The sequence below is a fragment of the Maylandia zebra genome, linkage group LG18 (assembly GCF_041146795.1).
Source record: "Maylandia zebra isolate NMK-2024a linkage group LG18, Mzebra_GT3a, whole genome shotgun sequence".
In the NCBI taxonomy this organism is placed as follows: domain Eukaryota; kingdom Metazoa; phylum Chordata; class Actinopteri; order Cichliformes; family Cichlidae; genus Maylandia; species Maylandia zebra.
The window spans coordinates 23,286,078-23,303,846 of NC_135184.1; the positions used below are offsets into that span (position 1 = coordinate 23,286,078).

Sequence of the window (17,769 nt, forward strand, 5' to 3'; positions counted from 1 at the left end):
TAATATTACTGGATTGAATTTATAATTTATTTATTTTTTTAAATAAAGCGTTATTGAATGTAGGTAGGTATTACATTTTGAGTTTGGGTTTTGAGTCAGTTAGTCGCACCTGCAAATTATGGTAAATGGACTGGTTCTTATACTTAAGTACTCAGAGCACTTCCAAGACATCTCATTCATTCTTTCATACAAGCATTTTTTTCAGTGTCCAAGTATTTTCTATGCAATATTCACCAAAGAAAAACAAACAAACCCAAGAAAAAAAAAGACGAAATGCTGCATAAAGCGATTTTAATGTTTGCTTTTATTTTCAAACCACCATGACGTGGCCCAGAGAGCCGACATCACTGTTCACATTCATCCTCCGTACAGTAAGGCTTAAAAAATGTCATATGATACAGTCTGTGTGACGAAAAGACTCTGAAGTAGACATTGAGTTTTTCTTTTTTAACGTATTTAATTATTCATACAGTACGGCCACAATCTCAAGGCCTATGGCATACTGTCCACAGCTAAAGGTAATGTGCTCAAAAGTAACAGAAGGCAGAAAACATCTTACATTTCTTCAGATGCATCACACCAATGAGAGAAACGTGTTCATTAAGATGTGAAGCTATTGTAAATAAGTTACTAAGTTAGTGCTTTGTTAGTAGATGATGCACAGCATATCATTCAGACTGGACAAGCTCAAAAGTCACTTATATTTACCTGTAAGACTAAGTGATGCATTTTAATTTCCTATGGTTACTTCTTAAGTGCAGCTTATTGATTTATATCATTTGGAAAACCATTGTTATGCTAACTTTAATTGCTTAATATTTCCTACTTACTATCATGTACTTAAGTAGCTTACTGAGGAATCAAAAGTTTCCTAATACAAGAAATGAGGATGTGATAAAAGACGCGCCACGGAAAACTCTTTTTCCCCCTCTGCTCTTAGCATTTGATCTTTGGTGTCAATGTTTAGATGCTGTTGCTATTCAAGTTGCATGTCCTAGATTAACCACATTATCGACAACTACGAGCACACGCTATCCTTGAATATTCCTTTGAAAAAATAACACTGGTCCTTCACATTACACAATATAGCTGCTAGATTACGTATGGGTAACTACAAGACCTGTGTGAACTGTTAACCCAGTAATAATTATGGCGTATGCAGGCTCTTAAATAAGCTAAACTTCTTTTTTTTTGTCTTGTGCATTCACTTTTCAGCTCCTCTGTTTCTAAGCATGGACTCATTTTGTTGTAAAGATGAAAAACAAGGCCTCTTATTGTTCATATTGACACTGCATTGTGATTTTGGGTACAAAGGTGATCCTTAAGACCAGAAGCACCAGTTCTAAATCCTAAACGACTAGCATTGTTAAGCACTTACCTTATAAGTTGGTTTATTGCACTGAGTGTTACCCTCGAAAGCAACATGAAGCGTTACGTTAAGTCGGGACAAGCTCTACCATATATATGCTGCTGCTCAGAGTCAGCGCGATGTTGCCGTCACTGCTGTGACACAGACCTTCCTGCAGCCGAGGTGGGTTTTGTGCTTGAAGAGGACCGGGACCAGCTCCTTCTTATTTTGTTTACTGCTTCCTGCCGGAACCCCTGTCCTCTCTTCCATTTCTCTTACAGGTTGCACTCTGCCGTGTTTCACCCACCCTTCCTATTTGTCAATAAGTTTAACAAGGCTCTGGCGGAGGTCGTTAAGGTCAAAGATCTTGATGTCCAGAATTTCTATGGCTCTCTGGATCTCAGTATCCAAGCGATCCCGGTCCTCCAGAGAGTTACTCAGGTTCTGCTCCGTGTTCTGGATGCGACGTTCCAGGTCCGAGTTTCGCATCTCCATCTCCTGAAGTGAACGGTAAACACAGAAAAGGCAGAGGGAAATATTAGAAGGTTTACCAGAACCCGATAAGCAATGAAAACGTGCCGAGTTACTGTAAAAACGTCACTCCTACCCGTAATCTGTGGATGGCCTCGTCGCGCTGATGCTCCATTTCGTGGTACTCTCCTTTTTTGCTTTGCAAAATGTGAATTTCCTAGAGAATGAATGAAAGGTACTCATCAAAAAGTCAGTTTTTGTATGTTTTTGTTGATGTGTCATGTCATTCCTTGTTATTTAGCAAATATCCAACCTCATCTTTAGCCTTCAGCAAGGCCTCCAGCTCCTCCAGGGACTGGGTCAGCTCATCCTTCAACAGATCACTGGGGCCGTGGGCTTCAAGGTCAGCCACCTTACAAAACACACCAATGGAAATGTTGTGTATGTAAGACAATGTTTTAAAAAGCTTTTATTTGGTCCAGACTATTACTGGTTTGATTCAAATTATTTTTCCCTGGTCTACTTAAAACAATTGAACTATAATGAGAACAAAGACAATGTGAAATGCAGATCAGAGTGACCTCGTGTTTGGTTGAGATGTAGGGAACACCTTGGTCAGCCATTCATGCTCACAAACACACCTCTAACCAGCTTAAAATTAACCTTACATGGATGTTTTTCGACATCTTTGCAGGCACAGAGAGAGCACGAAAACTCCACACAGAAAGGCTCCAGTCGGCCCATCCAGCCTAGTTTAACACTCTATCCTGTGCAGCTTTTCTCCAACACAACGCCTCTTCCTCCATCTGCCTTGGTTTCATAAGAGTGCTGTGGAAGAGGACAAAATGCCACAAAGACGAATTCGCACGCTGGCTGGCACTTCACCATGTGTACAATCCAGAAATAGCTTTGGTGGGCAAACACAAACAGCAGCACTGCTTTCTATGCACTGAAAAGGAAGCCCTGAGCAGTAAGTTACACATTTTTGCACCATGCCATCCAGTCTAAGAGCTGAAATACACATACACACAGTCTAAGGTGGAGGTTATGGCTTGATCACAGCTGATAGAACATTATTTAATACAGCTAAGCAAGAATCTGTGGACACACTGCTATCTCTGAGATCAAATAGCAGAATAGCATGCTAATGTGCAGAGTTAGCACTTGATATTATATAAGTGTAATGTTTACCATGTTTATCATGTGCTGATTAGTCTTGGAGGTACTTAATATTCAGCTAAATAAACTGATTTCTGACCTGATGATGTCACTGCGATCAGTTATGACACTCCATCCTAAGGGAATAGCTATGCCAAATTTTATCCAAATCATTGATGACTATTGCTACGTCAAGCTATAAATATTAACCAAAGTGTGGCTCTAATAGAGTATCTGCATAGACATTAGAATTCACCAGGAATAAATGTAAACATGGTAACCCATCCCACTGAATTTTACAGTCCGGATTAAGGTAAAACACAACCAAAATAACTGAAGCACAGCTAAAAACATTAAAAGGACTTATTCTAGCATTCGTCAGAACGTTTTGATGATGCACTCAGTTTGGACCATCCATCTATTTTCTTATCGGCTTATCCAATTTAGGGATAAGCAGGGCTGCGGAAGCCAATCCCAGCTGTGCCAGGGCAAGAGATAGGATGCACTCTGGACAGGTCACCAGCCCATCACAGAGATAACACACAGAGACAGCCATTCATGCTTACTTTCACGCCTATGGCCAGTCAAAATCACCAGTTAACCTACGGTAACATGCATGCATTTGCACTGTGAGAGGCAGGAGAACCCTCTACACCGAAAGGCCCCAGTCCCTGCACCACACTATAGTAATTCAGACATAAAAGCCTAAAGATTTTAACAACGACATGAAACGTAAAGGTGAATAACAGGAAAACTCATAGACTTTTAACACCTATAACTCTTATCAAAGCTAAAGAGCTCATCAGCGGACAGAATTAAACTTATCACAGAGAGCACTCAACTCTGTTTGCTTTCAGTCACACCTACAGATGGCTCACAGCGTTCACCTGCAACAATAAGCGGCTACTTTTACTATAATGAAGTCGTAGAAGAGCAACACTTTAACGAATGAAATCCTCATTGCATTGCATTTCATCTGAGCTCCATGAATTAGAAAGAAAAACAGAAGGACACCTCCAAAAACACCCCGAATGCCCCGTTGGATTATTTTAAACGGCGTATGGTTTAGACTCAAAAGAAGAAAAGAGGAAAAAAAAGAAGAAGAGAGAAACAAGTGGATGCCAACTCCCTCTGGTGATTTTTCATTTTTTCCTAACTGGGGCATTGAAAGTAGGATATTGCTGTCCTACAAACCCCCCTCTCCCTCTCTCTCTCACACACACACACACCACCCCGGAGACATGAACCATTTTCAGCCACCTGGTCCCCTTCCTCAAACAGTAGGAACTAGCTCGGTCCAAAGGAGACGGGGTTCTCACTTGTATGATTAAATCAGTCGATGTGGACCAAAATAGTGAAAGCTGTTTCTTACTGAAATACCAGGGGAGCGCTTACGAATGAAACAGTAGTGATCGATACTGTAAGGCTGGGCTATAATGGAAAGGGATCGAGGTGTTAAAGCATCAAATCAGAGAGGTTTGTAAATGTCAGCCTGAGGCGACGTCGTCCCCAGAGGAATCAGCTCCCAGCAAATATGAAAATACCTTTTATTGATGAGCGGGTACAGGGAGGGCAGCGGCATCTGCATCCACCGGAGCCTGAGAAGTAATTCAAGTGTAAAACCCTCGTGAGGCTCTGTATTTAGACCGAACTCCCTCGTGGCGAAACGTGAAATTTGGCGTGTACTTAGTGAACCGCTTCAACCAGCACAGATAACGCCTTGATTAAAGCTTCTGAGGGAAAAAGCCTGCAGCACAAGTCAGAGATTGATGGAGTGTGTTACCAGCAAAGCTTCTTTTTTCCAAACAACCAGTTTCAAAACAAGGAAATATAGTGTCTGCAAAGGACGACCCAATCAAAAGCAGCAGGGCTTCGCTCAGCAGCGTAGAGGCACACAACCCCGGATCAGTCTTGCAGCAATATCTCTCTGTTGCTTGTGCAATCTTACTTGTGTTCCTGTTCCACAGAAATGATCACTAGGTGTGACCTTAACCATTAGTTTCTATTCCACAGGTTACTGCAGAGTTGTATAAGAGCTTCAGAGGCCAGAGGAGAAAACTTCTCAGCTTTTAGACTCAGAATTTTAACTTTTTGTTAACCGTATGTCTCAACTTTTAGGTCACAGATGGTGCATTATCATGAATAACTAATCCCTCCGTTCTTTAAACTCCTTGTTGTGCTGATAGTTGGTGGATGGAGCCTTCTCAGCCAGAGTGCATTAGACAAGAGGCGATGTGAGGCAGTGGGAAATTCTGAGTGTGTCTTTGGACCAGTGGAGAAAAGTGAAAACCCAGAGTACAGAGATATTTTAATCTGCTTTTTTGCTATTGAAAACAAATTATTATGAAATAAAACAATAAGATCATTCAGCATATTTCAGCATCTGACTCCAGCACTCTTCAGAAAGCATTAACAGGATTTAAAGGAAAGGTGATGTTTGCATTGCTACACTCACTTTACAATAAAGCTACCATCACCCAAAAATGACTCTTTTTAAAATGCAGTTTCAAACCATCTGCTTTAAAATGATTTCGTTTACAAGGTGACTTTCTGCTTAAGCATCCAAAGCAAAACTCACATGTGGGATGTTATAGTCTCACATAAAAGTTGGAGTGCAGGGATACAAAGAAGCTATGAAGACAAAAGCTACTATATACACAATAAAAAAGTGGGAGGTTAAAAAGTCCTGGGAATGAGGAAGAAGAATTTAGTCTGCAGCGTGTAGGTGTACTCAAAATTAAAACATGTACTCTGTTGAGCTTTTTGTAAGTTTATTTAGGTCATTATGTCTTCATTAGATTCTGAAAGTTTTAGACAGGTACATGGGGAGAGATGGGGGCGTGACACGCAGCAGGAGTCCCAGACTTAATCCAGATCTCCTGCTGCATGAGCTCAGCAAAACAACACTTTTTTTCCCAGCTTTTTTAAATGTATCTGTGGCCAGCAAATGCCAGACAATTTTGGATATTATTGGCATAAAGCTTAGTAATGGATCTCATTGTTATTGTTCACTGATGGAGTAGTAGTGATGTATACTCTTAGTGGGGGTTTTTTCCAGTTCAGATCCAAGGAGTTTGACTTAATCAGTCATAAAGATAAAGAGACAAAACCAATAGTAATAGTAATTACTGCTTTTAACAAGAAAAAAAAAAAAACATCCTGTATTTTATATGTTTCTATAATTTAATAGGTGAGACTTCAGGGTGAACACACTTCATCAGAGCATCCTCAAACTCCCTGAGGCTCACCTGGTCTCTGAGTCTTTCGGTCTCCTCCTGATATGCTGTCAGCTGTTTCTTCCACTGCTCCACGTTAGCATTCGCTTCATGCAAAGCTGCCACCAACTTAGAGTTGCTGTCCTGTAAAGTGAAGAGCTCAGCTTCCAGGTTCATCTCACAAATAGACCTGAAAAACACGAATACCAATACACATCTACGTCAAATCCAAAACTACGCACCCTGCCTCCCGCCCTATGGCAGCTGGGATAGACTCGAGAGCCGTTTCATCAGTTGCTGTTTCAGTGAGCTGGACCTTAACTTTCAATCAGAGTTTAAAAAAAAATGTTAAAATTCCTCACAAAGAAGAAAAATTGTTACTTATTTAAACAAAAGCAACAATGCTTTTTAGATTTTAGATTTCATTAAGTGGAGTCATATCTAACTCTGTATCCCGCTATATAAAATTGAGAAAACTGATCAAACAATGCAGTGCAAATTTAGCTGATTCTGATTCAGGTACTTACAAATCTTTACAGGGAAAAAAGCTTATGCAGTGTTAGTAATAAACAAAACTGCCACATGTTGATGACTTCAATATTAAATCGAGTCTTGTGTCAAGCACTGCAACATGAGGATAAAAAACAATAGCTGGTTGTGGAGTAACAAGCAAGCTGTACTGCTGCCAAGAGTCTGGAACATGATGAAACTCTGATAGTCTGGTTAACACAATCACAGAGCCACTACACAAGTGTTAAGGAGGCTGTAGCCTGCAGCCGCACACCTAAAGGGCAGACGGAAACTTACTTCACAGGTCTGGTGACAGAGCAAAGAAACACTTATTAAAGCCCCAACCCCGACCCAGAGAGCAGAGATCAAACTGACCAACTGCATCAAGAGACGTTGGAAAGGAAAAAGACAAACGAAAGATGACAGATGATGATGACAGATAAAGATTTGTGTATTTTTCACATCTTTCCATCACGGTTCTTCAGTCCCCACTGACGTTTGTTCCAGTTTAAAATGAAGTGACCTTGAAACTTCTTTATCTCTGTGGCTTTAAACTGAATTTCCTGCACATTTGATGAATGCATGACTTGTAAGCGAGTAAGACAAGCCAGTTCCCACTCCATGAGTCCACTTTTATGCCACCTGCACAGAAGACATATACGATGATTGAATTTGATATGCTCTCTTCATCTTTGATCCTTTTCCTTTGCTCTGTCCAACATCTCCAAAGCTTGATGTTGTAAACTGGCCACACTTTGCCATGGTAACCGTTCAGGAGCTGCTTTCTTCGTGGTAATTGGACTATAGGGTATAAAAGCATTGTGGGTGGCTCAAAGCACTGAATGGAGGGATGCTTCCAAGCCTCATTCAGTGTTATGTATGAGTCAACACTTCGACAATGGCCTGTTCATTTCCTTAGGAGCTTCACAAACTGAATGACGTCAGCGGCGTTAATTAACACAGAAAAAATGAAAACCATGATAACACTCAGGAACCAAAAGGTAATGGATTGTCTGGTTAAGTGCAGCCAGAAGCACAGTCCACTTGAAATTTGAAAAACCCTCATGATGTTACAAAGACCGTTTGTAAAACACAGTGCGTGGTTACAGCAACTACTAGATTGTTATACTGTATTTTTCCGTCAGGGTGGCCACGTAGAGCGGGTCATCGACCAATCAGAATGTCAGTGGCTCAATCTCTGACCCCTATAAGTCCACACGCTCAAGTAGATGCTGCATGTCCTTGAACCATTCAGGTATGTGTTAACGCAATTCTTGAACATCCCAGGATTGGATGTTCAAGAAAATGAAACCCAAGATCACAATGTGCAATACTCACAGAAGTTTCAAAAACACCAAGAGTTACATCTCAGACTCATTAGAGGTTAGCATGGTAAATGCTGACGTTCATGACAGCACACTGGGACAATGTGCTGTGGACAGACGAGACCAAAGCGGAGAAGTTAGGCCATAATACACAGCACCAGAAAACCAAACACAGCATGTCAGCACAAACACCTCATGCCAACTGTTAGGGGTGATGATTTGGGCATGTTTTGCATCTACAAAGTTGAACTGCTCCGTATATTAAAGTACTCTAGAGTCAAATGTGAGGCTGACAGCTAAAACTTGGCCCAAACTCAGTCACACAACAGGATAATGATCCTAAAGACAGCAGCAAATATACAACAGTATGGACAAAAAAGAAGGTGTTACAAGAGGCCCAGTCAAAGTCCACCTTCAACCCGATTGAAATGCTGATGTGAGCTGTGCATAAATTAATGCCTGTAGGCCTTAATGAGCTGAAGCAGCGGTATAAGGAAAAGTGGGTCTGAATTCCACCACGGTGATGTGAGAGATGACAAATTAAGTTATTCCACTTCCAAAAAATTCAATTCTCACATGACCGTATGTATCTGTAAATACAGTCTGTTCATATTCTAAAAAGCCAGTCTTCCTCTTCATAATGGCTAAATACAAAAGCATAAAACTAGCCATGTTGCGCTGATGCAAACCCAGGTATAGTGGAACTGCAAAGACTTGGCATTACCAACATGGCTGTCGAGTTGTGAGATTTACCTAGAAAACCTTTTTCACTGAAGAAGGTCATGGGATGTGTTTGAAATCAGGCTGTTTCAGCTCTCAGTAATGAAACTTCAAGGCTTCCTTGGTTTCATTTCTCTGTGTGTGTGTGTGTGTGTGTGTGTGTGTGTGTGTGTGTGTGTGTGTGTGTGTGTGCAGTTACCCCTCAGAGAGCATCTTTTTAATGCGCTCCTTCTCAGAAGACAGGGTGATGTCTGCGCTCTGGCTGCGAAACAGCTTGTCCTCCGGTCCATTCACGCACATCACCGGTGGAGACTGGAGTTCATCCGAGAGGTCCTGAGAAACACATCAGTAAATGGACTCTCATAATAACTAATGCAGAATTATTAAGAAATAAAAAAAAACCAGACTCTGCATTAAATGGATTTATTCAAAGTGAAGAGAGACCGCCTGCTTTTAGATGTTAAAATCCCATTCAAGTCAAAGTCTGCATATAAAATCAAGCAAAGCTATACAGCTCGTGATAATAATAAATGACTCTCTCTTCGCGGTCTTGTTCTCGATGGACTGACTGCTGTAACACGATAGTTTTAGCGTCTGATAAATGAGAAGCTTAGAGCTGTCTGCCCATCAGAGAAGGTATAAAATGTATAAAACTCAGAGGCAAGAAGAAAAAATAAAGATGCTTCCTGCACACGTGTTTTACATCTCCTCTAAATAATGACTCACCTGTGAGAACTGCAGAGGAAATCCGTGAGGTGGAAAAAACGGAAAAGAAGAACATATCACCACGAAGCACACAACACGAAATGACCTTTTCAACACATCACAGTCAGAAAGCGTGCTTTGCGGACTGATCAGTTATGCAGTGCAGTGCCACTTAGCAAGTACAATGAATTGAAGCAGTTGGCAATTTTCTGGAGCTTTGGCTCTCCCAATGTGTTCGTTAAATCGATCGGGAGTGAGAGACGTCACTTGGAACCTGCTCAGCCGTAGAATTAAAAAGGAAATAGGCATGTTCCTCAAGATCAGGCAGATGTAACTGAAGGCTGATTATTCTTTATTGATGGAAAAGGGCCCTGAGCTGACTACGTTTTCATCATTAGAAGTGTTTCAAGTCAGAGGCTTCTGGGTAGCTGTGGGGAGAAAATGTGAGTGTGGTGTACTGCTGAGCAGCATCGGATAATTTTACCATCGTCCTAGTTTTCCTCATTTTCACTTCCCTCTGAGACAACTGACCCAGCTCACATTTCTTTTGCTTTTCGTTCCCCTCTCTCCCCGTCCCTCCTTTGATTTAGTCACAGCGGGCCTGTCTAATAGCTGAGCTGCAGCAAGTAATACAGGAGCATTCATCTAATCATCTAATTTCAGTCTTGAAATGCCCAAAATGTGCATGAATAACAGAGGTTTCACATTTACAGCTTCTCGGTGACACTCACAAACCTTTGCTCTTCTTTCATGCTCATGCTTTCTAAAAGGACGGCGCTCACCTGAGGAGCAGCGATGGTGAGTGCAGTGTTGGCCAGTTCTTTGTCCTGTGACTTTTCTCGCGCCAGACGAGCTGCATCTTTCACCTCCTTAAACTTCTCTGCAAACTGTACAGGAGAGGGCAAGTCATGACCTAGACAATGCAGCACAAACCCTCTACAAGAAATGGATGGCACATTTTTAAAAATGCTGTACTTTGACCTACCTGATGCAGTTGCTGCTCTGTGGCAAAGCCCAGACCGTAGACCGTGTTGGCGCGGCTGTCAGCCCACTGACCAAACTTCTGAGACGTCTTAGTAAATGTCATGCTGGGCGTAACAGTGCAGTTGATAATTGCCTGCAGATAAAGAGATAACAGAGGTCGTCCCCTTAGGTGCAGGTGAAGAGAGCAGATGGCTCTGGGAGCAGACGCTATCTTCCTTCTTAGACTATGGCAGCAACATGCTCTAACTGAGGCACTGCAAGTTATTATTTTTATTTCTTATGATAACTTATGACACATTTCACCAGTGAATGGTAACATTTTACTCTTACTTTACTAAGAAAGTTATCAAAATGCAGTTTTAACCGTAGATGACCTCTCCACAAATTGAGGCAGAATATGGAGGAACAACTCGATAAATTAATGCATCAACTCATGGACCTGGAGGAATGCTGAGAAGAACCGGATGAGGAAGAGCATGAAGAGACAAAGAAGGAAACTTTGGAGCAGCTGGATGAATTCAATGACTTATGTCAGGAGATGAGATCATTGTGGATGAGCTCAGTGGGTGATGAGCCGCTGGAGGCTTGGCTGATGCCTCCAAAACCTGGGAGTTGATACAACTCTTTCCTTGAAGCAGCCGGGAACGACTGAGAATAAGACAGGCAGAGATGGGCCCGGATGTGATGAAGGGGAAACTGTTACCAGATGTGACACGCAGCAGAAAATTTACATCCTCACAGCCTTGAGAAAACTTGGAGAGAGTCTTACTCCAGAAGATGAGACTTTTCTCACTGAAAACACCACAGCGACACTCAGACTCAGTTTGAAAAAGTGACTGCAAAACAAGGGTTTTAATAAAAAAAAAATTAAAAAAAAAGCCTTTAGTTAGCTGTGGTGTGAAAACCAATTCTACAGATGTGCCTCTGGCTGCTCAGAAGATCCACCAACTGGGGGGTAAGTGGTTCCCTGGCTGATTGCTGACGTATCCCTGGGCAGATGTAATGATACTTATATAGCAGTTCTTCTATCTGAGCACAAAAAGTGCTTCGTTCACTCAAACACATCTCTACTCTTAAGCACTGTATGTATTATACTAAAACACCCCAGTAGATAAAACTCCATGTCAGTATCTTGGCCAAAGATACTTCAACTTGAGGACACTGGAGTAACCAGGAATTAAACCACCAACCTTTCAGTTGATAAACAACCCGCTCTACCTCCTGAGCCTCAGTGGGAATGTTAGGTTTAAAAGAACTAAGGCGAATAAGTAGAGTAGAAAAGTGCTATATAAGTACCAGTCCATCTATTATTTCATAACTAGACAACACCTCAATATGCATTTTCCTACTGAATTCCACTATTTTTCCCATCCTAATAAATACCGCATGATATTCACTTTGTAAATTACATTTCCATTTAAAGTAAAATAGTAAATAAAGCATGTCAAAGGGAAAATCCCTCTGCAGACTTACAGTGAGCACTGAAGGAAGTGAATGTAATATCTGAATGTATAAAGCGGGACATGTTTTGGGAGTAATGCCCGGCAGGTGTTAACGTGTTTGTTTGTGGTCAAATTTAGTCACACCAATGGAGTCACAGCAGAGCGAGATCGATATTAGTAACTGAAGCGTACCAAGATCAAAGTGAAGGTCGAGTACGCCAGTGTGCCCCACCAAACCATACACACTCTCTTTACGTCCCCATCACACCTTCTTCTGAATGTTTAATGCACCATGTAACTCCCCATATGAAGACTGTTTACTGGTGTGTAAACAGAATGCTTTAAAGGATGTGTGCAGATGTTGTAACAGGGTTCACATTTTAGCTATGTCAGGGATGTGGCATCCAGCTTGGCATTTAACTCTGTGGTCCAAAGTTAAGTGTTTCATCAGCCACGGCATGAAAGGGGTGGTCTTGGACTTTAGCACCGACACTCACGGTCCCTACTCACTTTGTTTATTCCCATCAGTGAGATTGAGAGTTTTAATGCTTCCACAAGCATCTGGACATGTTGTTATTACATTTGGTTCACATTTCATAGTAAATCTTTGCGCACTAACATTAGAGACTTATGCTGGAGCATTTAAATCGAAAATAGGCCTCAGCAGAGCCTCACCACAGCTATAGATGATATAGTAGCAAGGCCATGAAGTGGAGTATTGAGCCACTGTATTTGTATTACTGAACAGGTTTTGTTAAAATCAGCGGTTGGTTTGGCATGAACATTAATAGGAGGTTACCAGGATGCCATTTTCACGCATGTTCTCCCTTGAGACCTGTTTCGGCAATTGCTCACACTTCTGCCAAAAGGGCAGCAGCTGCACAATCAAAACATATCTACCAGGTTTATCACATCATTCTCTGGGAAGTTGCCAAAGCTGGCGCTGTCCTTCCTAACACATGACCCCAAAAAAGAAAAAAAGAAAAGGAAAACACACCTATTTATAAACCTGTTTTATTTTACGTCATCTCCTGTGTTAGAGCAACGGCACTGAAAATACTAGAACTGCAGGCAGCTTAAGAAGAAGCATCCCCCACCCCTTTCCCCTCCAACCAATGATTACATGAACTCTGCGCTCTGCGTTTGTGTGCCGACGTGCTTGACATAACATGCTGGATTCTAGCAGCAGGAGCAGCAGTGGCAGAGAAGATTACTGTGGAGCCAGACACCAGCCCTGGCAGGATTGGGCTACTGAACGGCCAACTGCTGCCTCGCGCTGCCTTCTGGGAAGCAGAAATGTGGGTCACACTAGAGGTGCTAAGATGAGATCAGATGGGTCCCCTCCCCACCCGCCTAATCTAAATCCACAAGCCCGGACCAAAGATGGTCTGGCTGCTGATGTGTTGAGCTTCGATTTGGTTTAGTTTGTTATATAATTCTTCACCTCACAGGACTGACTTCTGGTGGGAGTGTGGTTGATGAGTAAAAATTCAATCTCAAGCTGCTGTTTGTCTTGCTTTTTTAGACCTGTGGCATTATTTCAAAACCCCTTTTGATTCCAAAGCCACCAACTTTTACTTATTACTTCTAGACAGCAGATCTGTATTTGTTTGTTGTTTCTCCCCCTGTCCATCTTTAATCTTTCTTCTTTGCTGAATCTAAAATTTTGTCTACACCAATTTCCCACGCACTCACCTTTGTCCCGCCCACACTAATGATGCGATACACGTTGCGGGTAGCATCGTAGAAGAAGGACACTGTGACAGCATGCTTGCTGGCCGGTATCCAGTTCCTCTTGGTGGTGGGGTCGATTTGGAAAACATGGGCCCGGGCGCTGAAGATCGGCTGCTCCCTGAAGGAGGAATCACAGAGGGATGATGATTAGATGCTGTGAGAAGGGAATGTCAAAGTAAAAATCCCTCTGCAGACTTAAAGTAATGTGCACTGGCACTGAAGGAACTGAATGTAAAGTCTAAATGTATAAAATGAGCATCGAACCATTAAAATATGGTCCATTAATAAAACCGTTTTGCTTAAAAATCCTTTCTTGTTTGCATGAAAAACACAAATCTGTCTTTTTTTTTTTCATAACAGGACATCTCTGTCTCCCCTGTCATCCAGGGACAGATCATCCTTTGGCTATCTCCCACTATTTTTCCTGCGTCATCCACCAGTCAAACAGGGTTAGCTGGCAAAGCATGTTGACTAGAACTCTCTGAACCCTCTCCCGAGTCGTCACCCTCCACGCTCTGATCTGCGCCTGGCAGGTTTTGCTCCGATGTATCCTGGATACGAGGTAAATATATCAAAGCAACACAGTCAGTGGTGCCGGGAGGTGGTTTAGCCACTGCCCTGTGGTGTGAACAGCAGCACTGCTAACCCCTCCTTTCTCCTCAGCAGGGGTGAAAGTGAGTATCACAAGAAGACGCCTCTGTCATTCACTGGTATAGAAATGCAAATCAGAAGAGCTGCTATGTAGTAAGATAATGAAATAGTTCAAAAAAAGGACGTGCATTCTTTAACGCACTATAGCTATTTCCAGTGGAACTGCATTATTTTGGCTAGTCTTGGTGCAGTGACCTCATTGCAAATACAAAAACCAACAATGGTTTCTCTGGATGCATTTCATGTAGACATGGTTGAGATAACCTGCTATAGCTCACAATGACCATCAGAATGGAGAAAGGTGCTTAAAAAAGGGACTTTGCTGTTGGTGCCAGACAGGCTGATCTGAGTATTTCGGAAACTGTTGATCTACTGGGATTTTCCCACACAATAATTTCTAGGGTTTACAGAGAATGGTCTGAAAATATCCACTAAGCTTGTTGATGCCAAGGTCAGAGGAGAATGGCCAGCCTGCTTCAATTCTGACCCTACCTGGGGGGCAACATTAATTCAAATAATCACTCATTACAACCAAGTTAAGCAGAAGAGCATCTCTGAATGCATAACACATCTAACCTTGAAGCAGCTGGACTACAGCAGCAGAAGCCCAACCCTTTCAACCATGTTCCAGTCTGATAATAAGCCATGCTGCAATTCTGCTTTTCAGTCACATTAACTCTCTGCTGCCTGCGGCTTTTATGCTTCCTGATTAAGACAGGAAACAGCATAAAGGTCAGCCCGCTGTGACCTCTGCAGAAAATGGTAAAAACAGGTCATTATTTAAGCCCAGGGGGAATAAAGCTACTAACCAGTTATCAGAAAGTCAAGGGACTATCAAATAATTTGTCATATTTATGTTATTCTTTATTTTCCATGAAGCCCATGAGTCAGTCAATAAGGTCATTGATGTCAAACAATCATAAAGTGCTAGTTTTACACAGAACATAAAATGGGTAAGAGTGAAGGTGGACCTGCTATTAACTCTAATATCATCCCATCACTGCCACGCTTTCACCTTGCCTGAGGTGACGAGCTCTGCCACATAATATCTGGCATCCGACCGAACAACACGGACCGCTTTGCAAACAGAACGAACCAGGAATCAACCAAACGGACAAACACAGGCTGCAAACGTGTTTGTGTCAACATGTTTAGTTTCCTCTCTCAGAAAACGTTTGAAACACAAAGGTGGTCAAACTAGTGTATGTATATGCTGAAAGAAATGAACAGTGTAGTTTTTATGGCAGCTGCATTTTAACAGAGACAAAATATGAAACAAAAACCTTATGTCTGGAGCTGCATGCATGATTTTGACAAATGGGGTGAGGATGATTGTTGAGGAAGGTGGTGGATCAGCCCAAAGCTCCACGGGAAGAGATTGTTAACGATCTGAAGGCAGCTGGAACTGCAGTCACCAAGAACACCATTGGTAACACAGGATGCTGCAATACATTGAAATATTGCAGCACCTGCAAGTTCCCCTTCTCAAGAAGGCACGTGCACACCTCTGTCTTCAGTTTGCCAGTCACAATCTCGATTTAGAGAAGGTTTGCGAGAAAACCAATATCGAGCTCTTTGGAAGAGAAATGCTGAGTTCGACTAAAAGAACACCATCCTCTACAGACAAGCACAGAGGTGGAAACAGACGGGGCCATGTACCATGAAACTGTGAATACTGCCAAAGCACCAAAGGAGTGGCTAAAGAAGAGGTCATAAAGTGGTGCAGCCAGGCTCCAGACCTCAATCTTACAGAAAACGGTTGGAGGGAGCTGAAGCATCAAGCTGCATAGCAGCAGTCAAGAATTTCACTCACTGATCTGCAAATCAATTATAACTTTTATGTGATGTTTACTTTTCTTGTCGAATGAAGTGATTCACCAGGGGATCGAATAATTATTTCCCCCTCTGTATAGTCTGTTAACTGAACAGCAGAACAATTCAATTACTTGACCTTCATCCTCAGTAGAGGGGGTGGCCTACTTAATGGAGGTCTCTAAGCATGATAACAAAGCCTGGGAGTGATTAGACAGGAATTAGTGTGTTCATCCTGAGGCGTAGCTCTGACCTCTGTCACTAACTACAATATCTAAAATCTGTTTCACCTGGTTTCTTTTGATCTAAATCTTCTAAGAGAAATGTTAAACACTACACAGTCTGATTAATAAAAAAGGGAGTGAGGCAGCAATAGGAAATATCTACATTAACGTGAGTGAAAGTAGGATTTTGTCATGGTAACACCTGCTCCCCTAGGATGGCCCCAGAATCTATGCTTCTCCTCCCAATCAGCTGAAAATGGTTTTAAATAAACTAAGCTGGGGCCACATGGGACTACATAACAATATGTCTTAATTTAACAGATTCATTAAGTCTGAAATGAAACCAGAGCGCTGCTCCAGATGTGCTCCACAGCCAACATCAGCAGAGCAGTGATAAATGTTCATATGCAGCCTTACTACTACAGTTTTAAACTCACTACAAATGATTGCTTTAAATCAAAGCTTAAGTCCCCCTGATCTGATAACAAGATCTCAAAGTATTTGTGTTAGATTTATGTAAAGTGTCTGCCATCCCAATGTCACATGCAAGTACAAGAAATCTAAATAGATAAATAAATAAATAAATATTAAAGGACAAGCTGGTAGATGGCCATACCTTTCTCTGTGGTGAGGAAACATCTTAGAAGATCACCAAGACTTCTTTTCTGTAAAAGAAAAGACTGAGGATTGGTTAGACAACTGTTAACGTAAATTACTTTAATAAAAAATTATACCAGAAAAAAAAAAACCCGGAATAATCATAAAAGTTTGTCCCTGTAGTTTAACATTTTCCCCGCTCTTAATTCTTACTTAAAGTCTAGTTAAATCTGTGTGGTGGATAGAGAGGCGCTTACCCCATTTCGGTGTAAAACCTCGTCGAGTCTGTTATCTAACAATATTTTGCGTCCTGAAACTGCTGCTGCTGTCCCAGTTGGTCTCCTCTTCCTTTCAGTCACAGCTACCAGATGCTTTATTCTTGCTTTATTCTCCAGGGGGGGGGAGGTTTCACCGCAAGGCGCTGCACTCCGCCTGCTGCAGCCCGCCAAGTGGCACCGTCCTGCCCCGAGCAGCTCGCAGAGTCAGAAGCCGGGGAGAGCAGAGCTGCTGCGGACGGCAATGGCTGAAGTGACCGCGGGCTGCTCCGAGTCCATCTTCGTCCTGCCACAGAACACGGGACCCCTTTGTTTCCTCGTCTTTCACTGCTTATCCTGTACGGCCAAACCTCTCTGTTCTCCCCTTCAGTTGTTGGCTCTTCATCCGGCCGGCTGTTCGCATTCAACAGCCGGCTGTATAGTACCACCTGCTGGCTCTGCAGCCTCCAAACACCCGCTCCAGCTGTGTGTGACAGTAAGGTATGGAAACTATGTCAACGCGCCTGCATGTGTGCAGTGCAAACCGGAGCTTTAAGGTCTGCCTTGACCTAAAAAAGAAAAAGAAGAAAAAAAAAGTGAAGAGTCGTGCAACAGCCCA

The 17,769-nt window shown here is 42.2% G+C and overlaps 1 protein-coding gene across 2 annotated transcripts; it reads right to left on the reverse strand.

Annotated features, from left to right (window-relative positions):
• Positions 1-285: 285 nt before the first annotated feature.
• LOC101486743 (homer protein homolog 3) lies at positions 286-17,734 on the reverse strand. Of its 2 annotated transcripts, none has more exons than XM_004542417.4 (10): positions 17,154-17,734; positions 16,916-16,964; positions 13,574-13,730; positions 10,438-10,569; positions 10,235-10,339; positions 8,947-9,059; positions 6,226-6,382; positions 2,133-2,231; positions 1,956-2,036; positions 286-1,846 (listed from the first exon to the last, which is right to left on the reverse strand). In XM_004542417.4, the coding sequence occupies exons 2-10, from the start codon at positions 16,936-16,938 to the stop codon at positions 1,661-1,663; spliced, it is 1,053 nt and encodes a 350-aa protein (XP_004542474.2). In that variant the 5' UTR covers positions 16,939-16,964; positions 17,154-17,734; the 3' UTR covers positions 286-1,660. The 2 variants fall into 2 exon arrangements, with proteins under 2 accessions (XP_004542474.2, XP_004542472.2); XM_004542415.3 differs by having other exon boundaries at positions 8,947-9,080; positions 17,154-17,732.
• Between the last annotated feature and the right edge of the window lie 35 nt (positions 17,735-17,769).

Excerpts from the sequence above, each read along its gene's own strand:
- LOC101486743 (XM_004542415.3), bottom strand. The coding sequence starts at position 16,938 with ATGTTTCCTCACCACAGAGAAAG. Across the intron at positions 10,570-13,573 it reads TTAGTGTGGGCGGGACAAAG|GCAATTATCAACTGCACTGT; the intron begins GTGAGTGCGTGG and ends CTTTATCTGCAG. Across the intron at positions 10,340-10,437 it reads CAGAGCAGCAACTGCATCAG|TTTGCAGAGAAGTTTAAGGA; the intron begins GTAGGTCAAAGT and ends TCTCCTGTACAG.